Genomic DNA, 19964 nt, shown 5'->3' with positions numbered 1-19964 from the left:
TGGTGAGTGCCATCCCTACATTTCTATTGGAATCATTACTGTATAGTATGCTAAGCACTTTAGAGCCTGAGGCAAAACTTGGATACACTTGGAAAATGACTAGAGCATGAAAATAATATGCAGAAACAGGCATAAAACAAAGTTTCAAATGTAAAACATTGAACTTGATCAATAAAACACAAAGGTTATCAAGACAGAGAGGACTTACTGGAAGAAGATTCCAGCTTCTTCAATGCAACTAAGCTGCAATTCTACCCAAAACTGAGGACAAGAGTGGCATTGTTTCTGTAAGAACTCAGCTAGGTTTTTCTAATCCTGAGTAACCTGAAGATAAATTCAGCGACTCTCTATCTTATGTGAATGTGTGACGAGGGAACAATTTCTGTGCTTGCAAATCTTGGCCTGCAGATTTGAAGGTCTATTGACAGACTATTAACATCATAGAACCAAATCCATTGCTGAAGAAAAACAAATATGTAGTGGTACAGAATGTGTGCAAATAATTCAATGAGTACGTGGATGAGGTCTTATACATAAATGAATCATTAAAAATAAAAGGGGAAAAAATCTTGAGAGCGTATCCAAATGGCAGTCTAAAGTACAGTGTTGCCTCACTCCTACGTCAGATTTAGAGAGAGGCAGATACGTAATTTGTAGCAAATCTAGCAGAGAGGGAAGCCCACATCCCATTCACACCATGCTGTGCCCTCCCACTCAGTTAGCATGCTTGGCACACACCCAGCAAAAATTTGGGATTTTTTTTTGTGGGTCTGCACTAACGCAGCCTTCAAGTCTTCAAAGGTTTATTTGCATTGCATCCTTCTGCATGTCTGATTTAGAATAATATTAACCCCTTAAGGACTCAGAGTTTTTGCACTTTCTGTTTTTCCTCCTTGCCTTTAAAAAAATCATAATTCTTTAAATTTTGCACCTAACAATCCATATGATGCGCCACCAATTCTCCCTATTAATAACATCAGTCATTTTACCCAAAAATCTATGGCGAAACAGAAAAAAAATAAAAATCATTGTGCTACAAAAATGAAGAAGAAACGCCATTTTGTAACTTTTGGGGGCTTCTGTTTCTACGCAGTACATTTTTCGGTAAAAATGACACCTTCTCTTTATTTTGTAGGTCCATATGATTAAAATGATACCCTACTTATATAGGTTTGATTTTGTCGTACTTCTAGAAAAAATCATAACTATATGCACGAAAATTTATATGTTTAAAATTGTCATCTTCTGACCCCTATAACTTTTATATTTTTCCGCGTATGGGGCAGTATGAGGGCTAATTTTTTGTGTCGTGATCTGAAGTTTTTTGTATTTTTGTATTGATCAGACTTTTTGATCGCTTTTTATTCATTTTTTAATAATATAAAAAGTGACCAAAAATACGCTATTTTGGACTTTGGAATTTTTTTGTGCATACGCCATTGACTGTGCGGTTTAATTAACAATATATTTTTATAATTCAGACATTTCTGCACGCGACGATACCACATATGTTTATCTTTATTTATATTTACACAGTTTTAGTTTTTTTAAATGAGAAAAGGGGGGTGATTCCAACTTTTATTAGGGAAGGGGTTAAATGATCTCTATTAACTTTTATTTCACTTTTTAATTGCAATGTTATAGCTCCCATCATTGTTATTCCATAGGACTGGATCTAGGGCACTGAGCAGCCATTCGGCGATTGGACACGCAGGAGGCAGGTAGGGGCCCTCCTTTTGTTTTCCAGCTGTTCGGGACGCTCCAATTTTGCCGTGGCGGTCCCGAACAGCCGACTGAGCTAGCCGGGAGTAGTTTAATTTCACTTTAAACGCGGCGATCAACTTTGAATGCCGCATCTAATAGGTTAATAGCACGCGGCGCCGCGATCAGTGCCGCGTGCTATTAGCCATGGGTCAACAACAGCCGAAACTAGACCCACGTTATAGAAAGGGAGTGGATTGAGGGCATGCAGGTACACCCTGAGTCCTTAAGTGTTAAATGGTGATGTAAGCTTTTTTTTTTATGTGATTTTTCACATCACGGATAGAACTGAAAACCTACCGTTTAATACTGTTCCAGAGAGGCCCCTTTGGGAAGGACTTGGAATTAAATATGTTTCACAATAAGTAAAAGATGGGAAAATATTAGATTTAGAACACATTAAAAGTAGTTGCGGTATGATGGATCAACATTTCTTTAGATATTATCAGATTCACCATGCATTTAGTAGCACAAAATACAAAAAATTATTTAAGATCACTGGCACTGTATTTTAGATTATTAGTTGGATAATATTTGTAAAATATCAATGTTCTTCATTTATAGAATATAAATATTTCGTCTCAAAAGGAAGTACAAAACAAGCAGAGATATGAGAAAATCTAGGGTGCATGGAGGCAAAGTAGAGATTAATAGACGTATCTGTTCAGCTTTTCTTTTTTTTTTTTTTTTTTCTCCTGCTCTCTCCTAAGGGTTGGGTGGGGGAGGTTTAGGGATCCTGCTGCGTGTATATGGTAAGTATGATATACATTATATTGTTAAAGCTTCTTGTTTGATAAATAAAAAAAAATAAAAAAATGGTGATGTAAGCTTAGACACCCATCAAAGTAAAAAGTCCACAGTACTTAGTAACATGCTCAAATCCCATTGTCTCTGGTTGTAGATTTTTGTAACACAAATCTATAAAACTATAAACTGGAAAAGCACATTAAAGTAATCTTTCTAGTTTTCCCTTAACCCCTTAAGGACTCAGGGTTTTTCCGTTTTTGCACTTTCGTTTTTTCCTCCTTACCTTTAAAAATCATAACCCTTTCAATTTTCCACCTAAAAATCCATATTATGGCTTATTTTTTGCGTCGCCAATTCTACTTTGCAGTGACATTAGTCATTTTACCCAAAAATGCACAGCGAAACGAAAAAAAAATCATTGTGCGACAAAATCGAAGAAAAAGCGCCATTTTGTAACTTTTGGGGGCTTCCGTTTCTACGCAGTGCATATTTCGGTAAAACTTACACCTTATCATTATTCTGTAGGTCCATAAGGTTAAAATGATACCCTACTTATATAGGTTTGATTTTGTCGCACTTCTGGAAAAAATCATAACTACATGCAGGAAAATTTATACGTTTAAAAATGTCATCTTCTGACCCCTATAACTTTTTTATTTTTCCACATACAGGGCGGTATGAGGACTCATTTTTTGCGGCGTGATCTGAAGTTTTTATCGGTATGATTTTTGTTTTGATCGGACTTTTTGATCACTTTTTATTCATTTTTTAATGGTATAAAAAGTGACCAAAATACGCTTTTTTGGACTTTTGGAATTTTTTTTGCGCGTACGCCATTGACCGTGCAGTTTAATTAATGATATATTTTGATAGTTCGGACATTTATGCACGCGGCGATACCACATATGTTTATTTTATTTTTTTTACACTGTTTTATTTTTTTTTTTATGGGAAAAGGGGGGTGATTCAAACTTTTATTAGGGAACGGGTTAAATGACCTTTATTAACAAATTTTTTTTGCAGTGTTATAGGTCCCATAGGGGCCTATAACATTACATACACTGATCTTTTACATAGATCACAGGCGTGTTTTAACACGCCTGTGATCAGTGTTATCGGCGCTTGACTGCTCCTGCCTGGATCTCAGGCACGGAGCAGTCCTTCGCCGATCGGACACCGAGGAGGCAGGTAAGGGCTCTCCCGGTGTCCGGTCAGCTGTTCGGGAAGCCGCGATTTCACCGCGGCGGTCCCGAACAGCCCGACTGAGCAGCCGGGTCACTTTCACTTTCGCTTTAGAAGCGGCGGTCAGCTTTGACCGCCGCTTCTAAAGGGTTAATACCGCACATCCCCGCGATCGGCGATGTGTGGTATTAGCCGCGGGTCCCGGCCGTTGATGAGCGCCGGGACTGACGCGATATGATGCGGGATCGCGGCGCGATCCCGCTTCATATCGCGGGAGCCGGCGCAGGACGTAAATATACGTCCTGCGTCGTTAAGGGGTTAAGGGAGTACTGTCAGATTTATATCCTTATGCATGTCCCCTTCCTCTCAGGAGACAGCTTAGCCTGGTCCCAATTGCAATTGATTTGATCAATTTCTATTATGATCGGGGCACCCCTCGGATAAAAAAAAAAAAAATTTCGTGGGGCACCCCTACCGAATTTGACAACAAAAAAAAGAAAAGGAAAAAAGAAGCAGGTCCGGACCATCATGACTATTCCTTCCAGCCACAATTCTTCACCGTAAAATCTGCTAAACAAACCTATTAGTACATGGGTGGCAGAGGGGTTTAGAGAAATATACATGGGTGGCAGAGCGGTGTAGAGAATTGTTCATGGGTGTACATGGGTGAAAAGGATTTGGTCAGAGGGGTGGACAATGGGGGTGAACATGGGTGACAGGGGGATGGACAGGGGTGACAAAGGGGTGGATAGGGGGCTGGCAAAGGATGACAGGAGGGTGGACATGGGAGACAGGGGTGGACTGGGGTGAAAAAGGGACAGAAGGGTGAATAGGGGGGACATGGGTGACAGAGGTGTAGACTGGGGGGGGGGGGTTGTCAGAGGGTGGGGGGTTAACATGGGTGACAGGGGGATGGACAGGGGTGACAGAGGGGTTGCCAAGGTGGACATGGATGACAGGAGGGTGGACATGGGGGTGGACAAGGGGGTAAAAGAGGGGTGGACAGGGGTGACAAAGGGACAGAGGGGTGAATAGGGGGTGGGTTTACATGGGTGACAAAAGGGTAGACTGGGGGTGGTGGTGAAAGGGGTGGACAGGGAAGGGGAGTGTGAACATGGGTGACAGAAGGTCAGAGGGGTGGACAGGGGTGACACGGGGGTAAAAAAGGGGTGGACAGGAGTTACAAAGGGGTGAATAGGGGGATGGACAGAGGGGTGGCCAAGGTGGACATGGATGACAGGAGGGTGGACATGGGAGACAGGGGCGTGGACAAGGGGGTAAAAGAGGGGTGGACAGAGGTGACAAAGGGACAGGGGGTGAATAGGGGGTGGACATGGGTGACAGACAGGTAGGCTGGGGGTGGTGGTGAGAGGGGTGGATGGGAAGGGGGGGGGGACATGGGTGACAGGGGAATGCACAGGGGTGACAGGGGGGTGGACATGGATGACTGAAGGGTGGACATGGGAGACAGGGGTGGTGGTGGTGAACAGGGGTGACAGGGGGGTGGACAAGGGTGTAAAAGAGGGGTGACAAAGGAGTGAATAGGAGGTGGACAAGAATGACAGGAAGGTGGAAATGGGAGACAGGGGGTGGACAAGGGGGTAAAAGAGGGGTGACAAAGGGGTGACTAGGGGGGGGTGGACATGGGTAACAGGGCATAGACTGGGGGGGGGTGAACATGGGTGACAGGGATTGACAGGGGGGGGGTTGGACAAGGTGGACATGGATGACAGGAGGATGGACATGGGTGACGGGTGGGGGGATGGACAGAGGTAACAGAGGGGTGGACAGGGGGGTGACAGGTACAGTACCTTTAACCTTTTAAGGACCAAGCCCATTTTGAGCGCACTTCATACCCAGCATCTATCAGCAACCAGGATCCACGGCTAATACCGGACATCACTGATCGTGCTGATGTCCAGTATTAACCCTTTAGACCCAGCGATCAAAGTTGATCGCAGTGTCTAAAACAGGAGAAAACTGTTGCCGGTCGGCTCAGTAGGCTGTTTAGGATTGCCGCAGTGAAATCGCAGTGTCCTGAACAGCTGAGAGGACAGCGGGAGGCTACTTACCTTGCTCCTCGCTGTCCAATCGGCATTCTATTGTTCCATGCCTGAGATCCAGGCTGGAGCAGTAGAGCGCCGATAACACTGATCAATGCTATGCTATGGCATAGCATTGATCAGTGTATGCAATCAAAGGATTGCATGTAATAGTTCCCCATGGGGACTAAAAAAAAAGTGTAAAAAAAAAAAGTTAATAAATGTGATTTATCCCCAAAGTTTGAATCACCCCCCTTTTCCCATTTAAAAAAAATATGTTAACAAAATAAACATATGTGGTAAATATGTTAATTAAATCGCACAGTCAATGGTGTACACATAAAAAAATTCCAAACTCCAAAATTGCATTTTTTTGGTCACTTTGTATACCCTAAATTTTTTTATAAAAAGTCAAAAAATCAAGAAGACCCATCAAAACAAAAATGGTACTGATAAAAACTTCAAATCACGGCACAAAAAATGAGCCCTTATCTCCTTAAGGACACATGACGTACCACTACGTCATGTGTCCCGGTCCTGCGATTTAACGCGGGGTTACATGATAACCCCGCATCATATCGTGGCGGGCCCGGCGTCATAGTGAAGCCAGGACCCGCCGCTAATAGCTGTTCGGGATCGCCGCAGTATAATCGCGGCATCCAGAACAGCTGTACTACAGGAGGAAGGTCTCTTACCTTCCTTCCTGCAGTCCGATCGCTGATTGAATGCTTCAAGCCTGAGATCCAGGCTTGAGCAATCAATCACCGATTTCACTGATTGTTGCCATGCAACGGCAAGGCAGCAGTCTGTGAATGAAATCAGCCATTGCAAGCTGATAGGTCTCTATGGCACCTATCAGCTTGCGAAAAAAAAAGTGTACAAAAAAAGTGTAAAAAAAAAAACTTAACCCTTTCAGGTATTCCCTTCTGAATTAAAAGTTTTAATCACCCGGCATTTCCTAGTAACAAAATAAAACAGTGTAAATAAAAAATAAAAATGCACATATGTCATATCACCGCGTGCGGAAATGTCCAAATTATAAAAGTATACCACTTTTTAAACTGCACGTTCAATGGCGTACACGCAAAAAAATGCCAAAGTCCAAAATATTGCATTTTTGATCACTTTTTATGCCACAAAAAAGTGAATAAAAAGTGATCAAAGAGTCTGATCAGAACAAAAATGGTACCGCTAAAAACTTCAGATCATGGTGCAAAAAATGAGCCCTCATAGCGCCCTGAATACAGAAAAAAAAGAAGATGACCATTTGAAACGTATAAATTTTCCTGCATGTATTCATGCTTTTTTTCTGAAGTGACACAAAATCAAACCTATATAAGTAGGGTATCATTTTAACCGTATGGACCTACAGAATAAAGAGAAGGTGTCATTTTTGCCGAAAAATGTACTGCGTAAAAACAGAAGCCCCCAAAACTTACAAAATAGTGTTTTTTCATCAATTTTGTCACGCATTGATTTTTTTTCCCGTTTCACCGTAGATTTTTGGGTAAAATTACTAATGTCATTACAAAGTAGAATTAGTGACGCAAAAAATAAGTCATCATATCGAATTTTAGGTGAAAATTTTAAAGAGTTATGATTTTTTTAAAGTTAAGGAGGAAAAATTGAAAATGAAAAAACGGTAAAAGCCCCGGTCCTTAAGGGGTTATACATCCCTGTATATGGAAAAAATAAAAAAGCTATAGGGGTCAGAAAATGACAATTTTGCGAATACTAATTTTGGTGCATGTAGTTATGATTTTTTTTTAAGTAGTAAAATTAAATAAAACCTATATTCATTAGGTATCCTTGTAACCGTATGGACCTACAGAATAAAGGTATGGTGTCATTTTTACCAAAAAAAAGCACTGTGTAGAATCGGAAGCCCTCAGAAGTTACAAAATGGTGTTTTTTTTTCCCAATTTTGCCCCACAAATATTTTTTTTCTGATTTTTCTGCTTTTCAACACAAAAATGGTACAGATAAAAACTTCAGAACACGGCGCATAAAATGAGCCCTCATTCCAGCCCCTACGCGGAAAAATAAAAAAGTTATAGGGGTCAGAAGATGACAATTTTAAACGTATAAATTTTCCTGCATGTAGTTATGATGTTTTTCAGAAGTGCGACACAATCAAATCTATATAAGTAGGGTATCATTTTAACTGTATGGACCTACAGAATAAAGATAAAGTGTAATTTTGACAAAAAAATGCACTGCATAGAAACAGAAGCACCCAAAAGTTACAAAATGAAATTTCTTCTTCAATTTTGTCGCAAAATGATTTTTTTTTTCCATTTCACCATTGATTTTTGGGTAAAATGACTAATGTCACTGCAAAGTAGAATTGGCGGCGCAAAAAATAAGCCATCAAGTGGATTTTTTGGTGCAAAATTGAAAGCGTTATGTTTTTTTAGAAGGTGATGAGGAAAAAATGAAAATGCAAAAACGGAAAAACGCTGAGTCCTTAAGGGGTTGAGGACACAGCCCATTTTAACCTTAAGGACGCAGCCAATTTTATTTTTGCATTTTCGTTTTTTCCTCCTCCCCTTCTAAAAATCATAACTATTTCATATTTTCATCCACAGACTAGTATGAAGGCTTGTTTTTTGCGCGACCAGTTGTCCTTTGTAATGACATCACTCACGTTACCATAAAAAGGATATACTGTTTGTGTGGGGAAATTGAAAAGAAAACAGCAATTTTGCTAATTTAGGAAGGTTTTGTTTTCACGTTGTACAATTTAAGGTAAAAATGACATGTTTTCTTAATTCTGTGAGTCAATACAATTAAAATGATACCCATGACTACATACTTTTCTATTATTGTACCGCTTTAAAAAAAATCTCAAACCTTTTAACCAAATTAGTACGTTTAAAATCCCTCTATTTTGTCGACCTATTACTTTTCCATTTTTCTGTATAAGCAGCGGTATGAGGGCTAACTTTTTGCGCCGTGATCTGTACTTTTTTTTTTGATACCCCCATATATGAAACTTTTAATTATAATTTTTTTTAATATTAAGTGATAAAAAAGCTATTTTTTTTTACGTTTACGCCGTTCACCACGGGGCACCATTAACATTATGTTTTGACAGTTTAGACATTTACGCACGCGTCGATACTAAATATGTTTATTCATTAATTTCTTTTTTTTACACTTTCTGGGGGTAAAATGGGAAAAGGGAACGATTTACATTTTTTATTGGAGGAGGGGATTTTTCACATTTTTTTTAAACCTTTTTTTTTATACACTTTAATAGTCCCCATAGGGGACTATTTATAGCAATCACTTGATTGCTAATACTGTTCAGTCCTCTCTTTATAGTGGAGCTGAGTCCACAGCCTACAATACTTCTCTGCGTGAGGGAATGGCATAGGACAGAGGCAGTTGGAGAACAGGGACTGTTCCCGCACTGCTCCAACTGAGGGTTGAGTCTGAGAAACCCACCGACTGTCGACTGGGGGTGTCAGATGTCACTTGGAATGAAGTGGATGACCAAGTTAAACAATTAATGAAGGTTGCTGGTCAAGACACGACCGCTAGATGACACCGGGAGCTCAGACCTCTCGCTGCAACTCCTGCTGCCACGTGCCCCTACCCTGCTGCAACCTCTGCCTGTGCCTGATTTAGGTCTCTGCCACTCCTCTGTGCACAGCCTGGCACTTCTCTGCCAGACATACTTGTAGAACAGTGGTGTGTGTGTATATATTTTACTTTTTATAGAGCAATACGCCCCTATATGGCGGCAACAGAAACTTGAACACTCAATGGGGGAGATTTATCAAAACCTGTCCAGAGGAAAAGTTGCCCATAGCAACCAATCAGATCACTTTCATTTTTGAAAAGACCTCTGAAAAATTTAAGACACAATCTGATTGGTTGCTATGGGCAACTCAGCAACTTTTCCTCTGGATAGGTTTTGATAAATCTCCCCAATGTGTGTGTATATTTTCCACTTTTACACTAACCCTATATGCTTTAAAGGGGTACTCTGGTGGAAAACTTTATTTTTTTTAAATCAACTGGTGCCAGAAAGTGAAACAGATTACTTTTATTAAAAAATATTTACCCTTCCGGTATTTTTTTTTAGCAGCTGTATGCTACAGAGGAAATTCATTTCTTTTTGAAATTATTTTTTGTCTTGTCCACAGTGCTCTCTGCTGACACCTCTGTCCGTGTCAGGAACTGTACAGAGCAGCATAGGTTTGCAATGGGGATTTTCTCCTGCTCTGGATAGTTCCTGATCCAGGCATCAGGTGTCAGCAGAGAGCACCGTGGACAAGACAAAAAAAATTCAAAAAGAATTTCCTTTGTAGCTTACAGCTGCTAAAAAGTACTGGAAGGGTAAACATTTTTTAATAGAAGTAATTTACATATCTGTTTAACTTTCTGGCACTAGTGGATTTAAAAAAAATAAATAAATAAAAAAAAAATAAAAAAAAATAAAGATATTCCACCGGATTACCCCTTTAAACACGTACAATAGCAGAATGTGTATATATTTCACTTTTTTTTTATTTTTTTTAAAGAATAATACGCCCCAGTACGGTTCCAACAGAAAAAGACGTACACTCTCTCTCTCCAAGCTTTCCCTGCCTGCAGTATGGTTGCTTGCAGTCTTTGAATGGGGATTGCTCCCAGTTCTGAACTCAATTGGCAGACTATGAAATGACTTCCAAACTCTCCCTGCCAGCCTGCAGTGATGCAGGCTTGAGCTCAATGGATTTCCCCTGTGCTGATCTGTATTGTCAGTAACGCTGATTAGTGCGCGCACACACAGTCTCTGCTCTCAGCAAAGTGTCCGGAAAATGCCAGTCTTCGGCAATGGCTGCCGAATATATAGGGCTGTGACATCACAGGGCTAGCTGCTGATAGGCTGCATGCCGCCATGTGATTCAGGGTGATCCCGCCTACCAAGACTTTTTTGCCCCATGTCCTCACACGTGTAGCCGTCATTTTAGCTCCCCCCCAGCACCACACAAAATGTAGTGAATGAAGAGATTTTGATTCGTTCAGAATCAAATTTTTCATGAAATTCGGAACGGATTCGACTTTAGTCTGCTTCGATTCGGCCATCTCTAATTTCTGATACTGTTCAGTGCTATGCATATGCATAGCACTGATTAGTGTTATCGGCGATCTTCTGTTCTGGCCTGACCAAAGCAGAAGACCCCTGGAGATGGCCGGAGGCAGGTAAGGAGAACCCCAGCCGCCATGTTGGAGGATCGGAGCGCCACGGTAGATCCGATCATCCATTTAAACGCCCGCATTGCTGCAGACATCAGCAAGATTGCTCATGTCCGCTATTACCGGCAGGTCCCTGGCTGCTGACAGCAGCCAGGATCTACCATGCATGATGAGAAATGTACATTAAGGTCTCACCGCATCTAACATACATTCACGTCAATTGTCGCTATGGGGTTAAAGTGTACCGGTCAGTGCAAAAAAAAAAAAATAGCCATATGTTACTCAGTACCTATATAATAATATGTTTTATGTGTCTAGGACCTATATATCCCTAACAAATAGCATTTATATCTTGCTCACTTGTTTTGTGTTCTTACCTTGTGGAGGGGGCATGTCTGTCTCTCTCCCTCAATGTGGAGGACTCATCTGCTCTGAGTCCGGAAGCAGCCTGGCAGTCTGCACATCACTGCACAGTAGCTTTTATGCATATATTTTCTATCTGTTCCTAGTAAAGCTGGATGCTAATCAACAGAGCTGTCACTATGTGTGTCATTCAGTTTTCACAGACTCCTGAATGTGTGATCAGCTTCTTTGTCATTCAGGAGTCAGAGAAAGCTTTGGCTGTTCAAGCATGCTGGGAGTTGTAGTTTTGCAACAGCTGGCGCTGCAGGTTTGTTAAGCAGTGTGTTAAAGCAGTGTTGCCTTTAGCTGTTGCAAAACTACAACTCTCAGCATGCCCACATATCCTTTGTCTGTAGTTTTGCAAGAACACTAGGCACACAGCTGGAGAACACACAGCTCTAAAACAGAGTTTTACAAAGATTGTACCCCCAGCTGTTGTAAAACTACAACTCTCATCATTGTAGTTTAGGAACAGATGAAGGCTTTAGTGGTGCAATGGTGATTTCCTATACTGGATACCAACAAACTTTACGGCCGGTATTCAGTATGCTGCAAAATACAGAGTAGTCTGTCTGAATAAAGACAGATGACCCCCTAGTGGCATTTATTTTTATTTTATATATTTTTTATTTTATTTACATTTTTCATGCATGTTTAAAAAAAAGTCATCTTATCATTAGTACTACAAAATATAAAGAATTTTTCATAATGACAGTGCCTCTTTAAGCAAGACAGCTTGTTCCAGCTCAATGCCTTTTGCTGGGGACCGGGAATCCGCTGCAGCATCCCCGATGAGTTCATCCCCTTTCCGGTGTAGCCCACTTTTTTCTTCACTACACCGGCCTGCACACCTGTAACTGACTCACTGTGCCACAATGGGGAGGGGGATGCTGTGTGCGCATGTAATGCAGAGGCAGGCTTTCCTTCCCTTCTGCAGCACTTTGAGTCACAGGGGCTGTTGTGGGGAAAAAATTATAAAAAATTTGCTGGCGCCATGTTTCCCACCGGAGCATCGTGGCACCCCGGGGTTGGGAATCACTGTTGTAAACAGTCATCCTCTAAGAAACAGGTATAATTTGTATTATTATCTATCCATTAGCCATCTGCAGCTCTGAGCATTATATACAGCTGACAGATTCCCTTTAGGGTAGGTTCACACTACGGCATTTCCGCCTGCAATTCCGCTTTGAAATTGCAGGCAGAAATTCCGCTTGTAAAAATGTATAGTGCAGTGAATGAGTTTCCGTTCACAAATTCACACTTCGGAATTTGTGAAGTGGAATTTGTGGATGGAAAATCCGCTTGGAACTTTCCACCTGAAGAATTGCGTTGCTCATTCTTCAGGCGCAAATACTTGCGGAACACATTGCAGTCTATTGGAGACTGCAGTGTCACGGTCCTAGCTCAGACTGACTTCTGCCCGGAGATTCCGCAGTGTGAACCTAGCCTTAAAAGCAGCACTTCAGAGATGACATTTTGCGTAGAAAATTTTTTAACATGTTTACACAGAATAGACGCAATCACTACACAGTTACAAAAATGAACTTTATTTTTGACTTGAAATGGCTCAATGGCAAAAAATATAAAACTGGGCAGTGGAATCAGCCTATCTATAGTTTACAGAAACATATAGCTTCATAATACCACAGTACCCAGTGTAATAGCTGCAAAGCTATTCATCATGAACTTGTTGCTTACACATGAGAAAAGCAACCATTTTGTGTCCTGAAAAGATAGTCATGAGAAAGCAACGTATCCATTCACTGGGGTTAAGAGAAGTAGCTAACACACTTCATGGATTACATGCATGAGGCACTTGTTCCAGATGAATTCACAGAATACGTTTCTCATGAATACTGGTCCACCAAACAAAACGATTGCCACCTAATGTGTGCAGAAATCAAGTGCACTTTAAGGCTTTGGCTACACTGATGAAGGTTGATGATGGCCTTATTTCATTGGGACCCACCATGTATTTTGCCCATAAGTCAGCCAAGGTGCTCATCCCACATAAAATATATAACAATACTATGTTTGTTGATTCATCTGTGTAGCCTAAGCCTAAAGCATAAGAGGTGGAAACCTTGGATTACAAAACAATCACAGTAAGTAAATAAAAAGATTTTCGGTGACCTCCAAATCTCATGTAATGTTTCCTTGATATGCTACGTGATGAACAGCAAAGTTATCATCTATATACAACTGAAATTTGGAAGGTTATTTTATGCTTTAATGCATTCAGTGTTTCGTGGCTTGACACGTGATGAAAAATTCACAGCAAAACTTTCTCTTAAGAGAAAAGGCTATATACTTTCTTCATTTCCCCAAATAGCTGAGTAACGTACACAAAGAATGTAATATATACCATGAGGGACATTTAACTCCAAAATTGTGCAAATCAAACATGTAAATAATATTCTCAAACAAATGAAAAGTGGTCAGGATGCTTGAAACCAATCTAGGGTAGTAGTCACTTATGGTTACAATGCTGACATAGGGACATTGAGAAAATAATTGTGAACAGGTGATCCTGTCCTCATAAATAAAAAAAAACAAGGGAAAACGTTTTTTTGTAATTACTTTTTCGAGGGAAGTTTCAAGGATTCTACTAATAAATGTGCAATATGAACTTTAATAGCATAAAAAGCATGTATGAGACAAACCAACAAAAAAATGTAAAGGTACGTTTAAAAGAAAAACAATTCTTTATGTGCTGGGAGAAAATAACTCCAAAAAAGATGCCGGTTAATGTGTAAAGCATTAGTAAAATTATGTCAACTCCACACTATGCATTTTGTGTCCAAGCTTAAAGAGAAACTGACAGCCTGTTCACCCGCACTAAACCAAATATACAGGATTGTAGTGTGGGCGAACAGTTTTAGAAAAAGTCACTTTAATCTGTAAAGTTGTGTCCGAGTTATGCAGTTTATTCTTTTATTCCTATTGCACTGCTGTGTGCAATAGAGGCAGGGAGCCGGCTCGCTGAGCTCCCGTCTCCTCAATATTCCTCCCAGCCTGCCCCCGTGATGATGAATATTCAAATGTCAGTTTCTCTTTAATTGTACTGCAGGTAGTAAATAACAACCTTAGTACAACCAGTTAACTATAGCTTGCAAGGTCATGTGGAACAAAGTGACAAATTAAATATATCAATTTATCTGAGGCTCCTAAATAACTATTGACTTATAGCACTGGAAAATAGCTTTATTTTGATGTCCATGTAAAAACTGTGCATCGCAGTCTTCTGTATTAAAGGAACTTTATATAGCGTAAACTATTTGGTAATTACAGTTATTCAGTCATGGCGGCAGTTGGTGCTATCCTGAACATTTGCACAGTCCAGGCTTTAAACCCTTCCTTTCCAGCTAGACTGACCTAACCTACCCCTCCAAATCTCAGATGTGTCATTAAAGGGGTATTTTTTTTTATATATCAACAGGCTTCAGAAAGTTAAACAGATTTGTAAATTACTTCTATAAAAAAAAATCTTAATCCTTTCAGTACTTATGAGCTTCTGAAGTTAAGGTTGTTCTTTTCTGTCTAAGTGATCTCTGATGACACGTGTCTTGGGAAACGCCCAGTTTAGAAGATGTTTGCTATGGGGATTTGCTTCTAAACTGGGCGTTTCCCGAGACACGTGTCATCAGAGATCACTTAGACAGAAAAGAATAACCTTAACTTCAGAAGCCAATATACTGAAAGGATTAAGATTTTTTAATAGAAGTAATTTACAAATCTGTTTAACTTTCTGGAGCAAGTTGATATATTAAAAAAAAAAGTTTTTTCCTGGATAACCCCTTTAAGTTGTTCTCCCTAGACATGCATGGTGCAGCAGCAAAGCCCCACAAAGTTCTTCACACTACACTGTGTATAAGCAGGGAGTTAAAGAAAACTCAGCCAGGGAATATCAATCAAGCTGGAAGGGAGGATCTTAAGATTGGCTGTGTGACTATTCAGCATAGCTTACGAAGCACACTAGTTTATCTACATACTGCTGAAAATTACACAGGGGAATCTTTCTAAAGCTATTCATCATTGGTAATAATTTGAGTACTACTAAAACGTATAATCAGGCCACGTTTGTAGTGCCCATGCCAGAACTGTGTTTAAAGATAGAGCCAAAGCCTTAATTCATTATAAATTGCCAGGTAATGGTCTAGAGTTTAACGTCTTTTTTGTATTGTTCTCCAGGGATTACATTAAAAAGTGCTGCAAGTCTGAATGCTCATTTACCACTTTGGACATTTTCTTTTTAATTAAATCCATAGCTAACAAGTCTTGTATTGAAGATACAACTCACAGCTAGGCCCTTGGTCTGTAATATAAAGCTTCTAAAGATGCTATGGGAGTCTATTAAAGCAGAGACCTACCTGCATGAACCACCTTTCCTTACTAGTATAATAGAGCAATGTCCCATATAAACCTATTTTTTTAAGAAAAAAAATGTGGTTACACTTACATTAGGAAACACACACTCAAAAATTAATTTCCTCTAGGAGAGGTAAACCATAAAATATGACATGTCCCACAAAATAGACAGATGCCCATGATAATGGCATATCCTGCAACGTGCCCTAAGGTAATAAACTTTTGCTTATTTGGTAACTTTTAGTTGAAGGCCTTATAACTGCTAGATGCCAGTTAAATGCATCTTAAAACACTGTAGCTAAATTCTTCCAAAGATATCGGGTTGATAAAATTTTAGTCTATATGAATTCTTTCATTCCGGCCCTAGGTCTCAAAAGGATATATGATGTAGCCACATATGGATTTTAATGAATATCTAACCTATCAGTTCATACATCAGCTGATGTGGCTAAATTTGAAAAAGTCTATATTTAGCCTCTGAAGCAGCTCATTTATCGTGCGATAGGTCTACTAAGGCATATTCAGATCTACAGTGAATATGAGAGAGCCTGAACCTGGCTACATATGAATCATCTAGCAGAACACCTGCTGTTGTATTAGGCTTTAACCAGAACAAATTGTTCTGAGCCTAGTTTGATGCAGAATCCTTAAGAACTTCCTAAAAGCATGTAAATAATACATAAAGTTTTTTTTAGGAAAACTCCTTACCCCAGGTGTTACAGTACTTATCCACAGACTACAGCTGCTTCTAACAAACTGTGTACATTCAGATATTGCAGTAATAGTTTTGTTTTCCTTGTTCCCTTTGTTATGTGTAAGTGAAGTTGAATGCCAGTTCAAAGCTTCGTCCAAATCATGCTTAGGATATATTGTAATGTCTTTGCTATGGTAAGCACAGCATGCTAACAGGTCATGGGTTTTAACTATAAAAAAAAAAGCAAAAGAAAAAAAAACTGAAAAAATAAACAGAAAGAAAAAATGAGGAACATGGCCTTCATTATAAAATGCAGCATCTTTCCCTTATCCTCTTGGCTAAGCTTTTTCTTTTCTTCTTGCCGTTCTTCTCCTTACTGTCTTCCATCTTTCGGGCACGAATTTCTCGCATCAAATCAAAAAACACCTACAATAATATAAATAACAATTTATTCTATAATTTTCCAGATTAGCATGACCAATGAAAAAGTAAAAATGTAAAAAGTAATGCAATATTTTTATTATTTCATATGTTTCATTCCTCTAGTAACATGACATTTGAAAAGCATTTTATTTACTGCATTATAACATACTCTTGCTGTATGTAATCTGTACTTGGCTATCTCCAGCAGCTCCCACAGACAATGAATGGAGTGACAGTGCACACCTGCACCACCACTTCATTCTGAAGACGCAGGACCCCTTTCTAAAGGTCAAATGGGAGGGGGGGGGTTCCCAGTTGTTTGACCTTCCCCTGCGATCAATCACTTATCTGGTATCCTGTCAATAGGAAATACATTCTAATGGTAGGACAGCCCTTTAATAGATTTGGTTCCACTCTGTTAGAATGACACAAAAGTTTGTACCTTGTCAACATTGGCTCTTGTCTTTGCTGAGGTCTCAACATAGTTAACGTTCCACTGATCAGCTCTGCTCTTTGCCTCTTCTACAGATACCTGTCTCTTATCTTCCAGATCTGATTTGTTTCCGACAAGAAGGAAAGGAACATTCTCATCTTCTTTTACACGTAGTATCTGTTCCCTGAATAAGAATACATCTATTTAGGCATCAGTTTTGACTCCACTATGAAACCACTTATGTACTTCCATTAGATATTAGGAATATTTCTTCCCAAAGAACTGAAACATTGATCAATTTATTGTGTATGTCTAAGAAATGTTCCAGAATTTTTTTAAAGCTATGTTTTAACGTTGGTTATTCCATTATTATTATTATTATTAATAAATACATCTCCCTCCATTAGCATTAGACACAGCCTCTGTACATGATGGATAATCATCAGAGTTCAGAAATTTTTCTGTAAAAGCACAAAAGCGCATAGGGTTAGGGAAGTATAAACAAATTTGGTGGCCAGGGTGATTATTTTTGGCCTAACGTACATTCTGTGTGACCGAAATATGTTGCATCTTAACTGCATACCTCCAGATCTCCTTTAATGTCATTCATGAACAAAGGTTACCTCTTTACTTAGGAATACCTTCACTTAGCATTTTTGTTTTATAATTTTTCCTTTTCAGTTCATTACTAAAAAAAGATACTGATGGCTCAATAACTGGCCTGTTTGGAATGCCCTGTTATGTCTATATTCCTCAGTTGTAAAATGAAAAATATACTATATCCCCACAAGAGGTCATCACAGTGCCATCTTACATACTGGAATGTCTGGAGTCTTTTTATAACAACCAACCAATGGTGATAAAAAGAAACACAGCCAGTTCACCAGCACTAAACCCAATGCACATTATAGTGCAGGTCAACATAATTAAAATGAGCTATAACTAACCCTGTCCGGAGATAGACTAGTTATTGGCAAACATTAAAGGGGTATTCCAGGCAAAAACTTTTTTTTATACATCAACTGGCTCCGTAAAGTTAAACAGATTTGTAAATTACTTCTATTAAAAAATCTTAATCCTTCCAATAGTTATTAGCTTCTGAAGTTTTCTGTCTAACTGCTCAATGATGATGTCACGTCCCAGGAACTGTGCATGATGGGAAAATATCCCCATAGGAACTGCACAGCTCCCGGGACGTGAGTCATCAGAGAGCAGTTAGACAGAAAACAACAACTCAACTTCAGAAACTAATAACTATTGGAAGGATTAAGATTTTTTAATAGAAGCAATTTACAAATCTGAATAACTTTCCGGAGCCAGTTGATATATATAAAAAAAAAAGGTTTTGCCTGGAATACCCCTTTAATAATAGGTTACTCGCTAGGAGAAGGGACTCTGCATATTCAATATCCCTGCCGGATCCCACCACCATTGCACAAAGCTGACAATTAACATATTAGCAATACTAGCTAATAACAGGTCTATCTCCAGAACCGGACTGTAGATCTGGGTAAATTATAATTCATTTTAATCCGGTTCACTTGCACTACAACTTGGGTGAACCAGCTGTCAGCTTCACTTTAACATAACTGTAATTTAGCTTCATTTTAAACACAACTAACCATTCATTATTATTTTATATCCCCTTAAGGGCCAGAATGATCTAATGACAAAAATGTTTTTTCTGCCACAAAAGCAATACGTTTATTTTTACATTTCAATCAATATAGCTTGTTTTGTGTATATTTTTGGTGTGGGCAAAAAGTGGAGTACTTGGGAAAGATTAAACAAGTACAAGCTAAACAATTGCTCTAAGCAGATGGCATGCTGGTCACATTTGACGTTAGGATGTGCTACCTACTAGGCATTGCTTGTATTTGGAAGAAAGCATTGCCTACTTCTTTTGATGACAATTTATGTGTACATACAACACAGTACGCGTACATTTTATTTTTTAAATTCTTGCGATACCAATTTATGTTACTTACTGTTACATGTCATCAGCAGTAACCAATCAGCAGATTTTATCATATGTAACACTTGGCAATACGTTATGCTAAAAATCGTTAACCTCACCATCGCCGGGGGACATTTGTGCCCCCAGGGATGGCGAAGACATTAAGTTATAAAGTCTCCCCCCCCCCCCCCCCGGCCGCCCTGGGACTTCTACTTACCAGCACCTGTTGCTCTGCTCTGCCCTGACAGCTTGAATGACGGCTTTAGTCATCACTCTGCTCCATCTGGGCAACGCTGCGGGCGATCCGACCATCCATTTTTCTGACCGCACTGCCGCAGATGCCATGATCTGTATTGGCGGACATAGGCGCGATCGCTTATGTCCGCCATTACCGGCGGGTCCCCGGCTGCTGATAGCAGCCGGGACCTGCCACGCATGACGTGAGCACCTATCCGGTGCTCGCAGTCATGTCCATAACTTAAATGTACATCATGGTGCGTTAAGTACCACCCCACCATGACATACATTTATGTCCGTTGTCGTTAAGGGGTTAAAAAAAATAAAATAAAATATGTAAACAAAATAAACATATCAAGTATCACCGCATGCATAAATGTCCGAACTATAAAAATATTACGTTAATTTAATTGCACGGCCAATGGTGCATACGTAAAAAAAATTCCAAAGTCAAAGTAATCAAAAAGCCCCATCAAAACATCAGATCATGGCGCAAAAAAAATGAGCGCTCATACATCCACGTATGCG

The 19964-nt window shown here is 39.7% G+C and overlaps 1 protein-coding gene across 4 annotated transcripts in view; it reads right to left on the bottom strand.

The window, feature by feature from the left end:
* Positions 1-15063: 15063 nt before the first annotated feature.
* The window catches only part of RALA (RAS like proto-oncogene A), a 42576-nt gene continuing 37675 nt past the window's right edge, over positions 15064-19964 (bottom strand). For all 4 annotated transcript variants that reach the window (XM_056520495.1, XM_056520497.1, XM_056520494.1 and 1 more), the window contains exons 4-5: positions 17252-17426; positions 15064-16812 (exon numbers count right to left, since the gene is read on the bottom strand). In XM_056520495.1, coding sequence (XP_056376470.1) covers positions 16690-16812; positions 17252-17426 — 298 coding nt within the window. In that variant the 3' untranslated portion in view covers positions 15064-16689. The remainder of the gene's footprint in view (positions 16813-17251; positions 17427-19964) is intronic.

This window comes from Hyla sarda, chromosome 5 (genome assembly GCF_029499605.1).
Source record: "Hyla sarda isolate aHylSar1 chromosome 5, aHylSar1.hap1, whole genome shotgun sequence".
NCBI lineage: Eukaryota > Metazoa > Chordata > Amphibia > Anura > Hylidae > Hyla > Hyla sarda.
The sequence above is the reverse complement of the archived record's forward strand: the minus strand, read 5'-3'. Positions and strand labels throughout refer to the sequence as shown.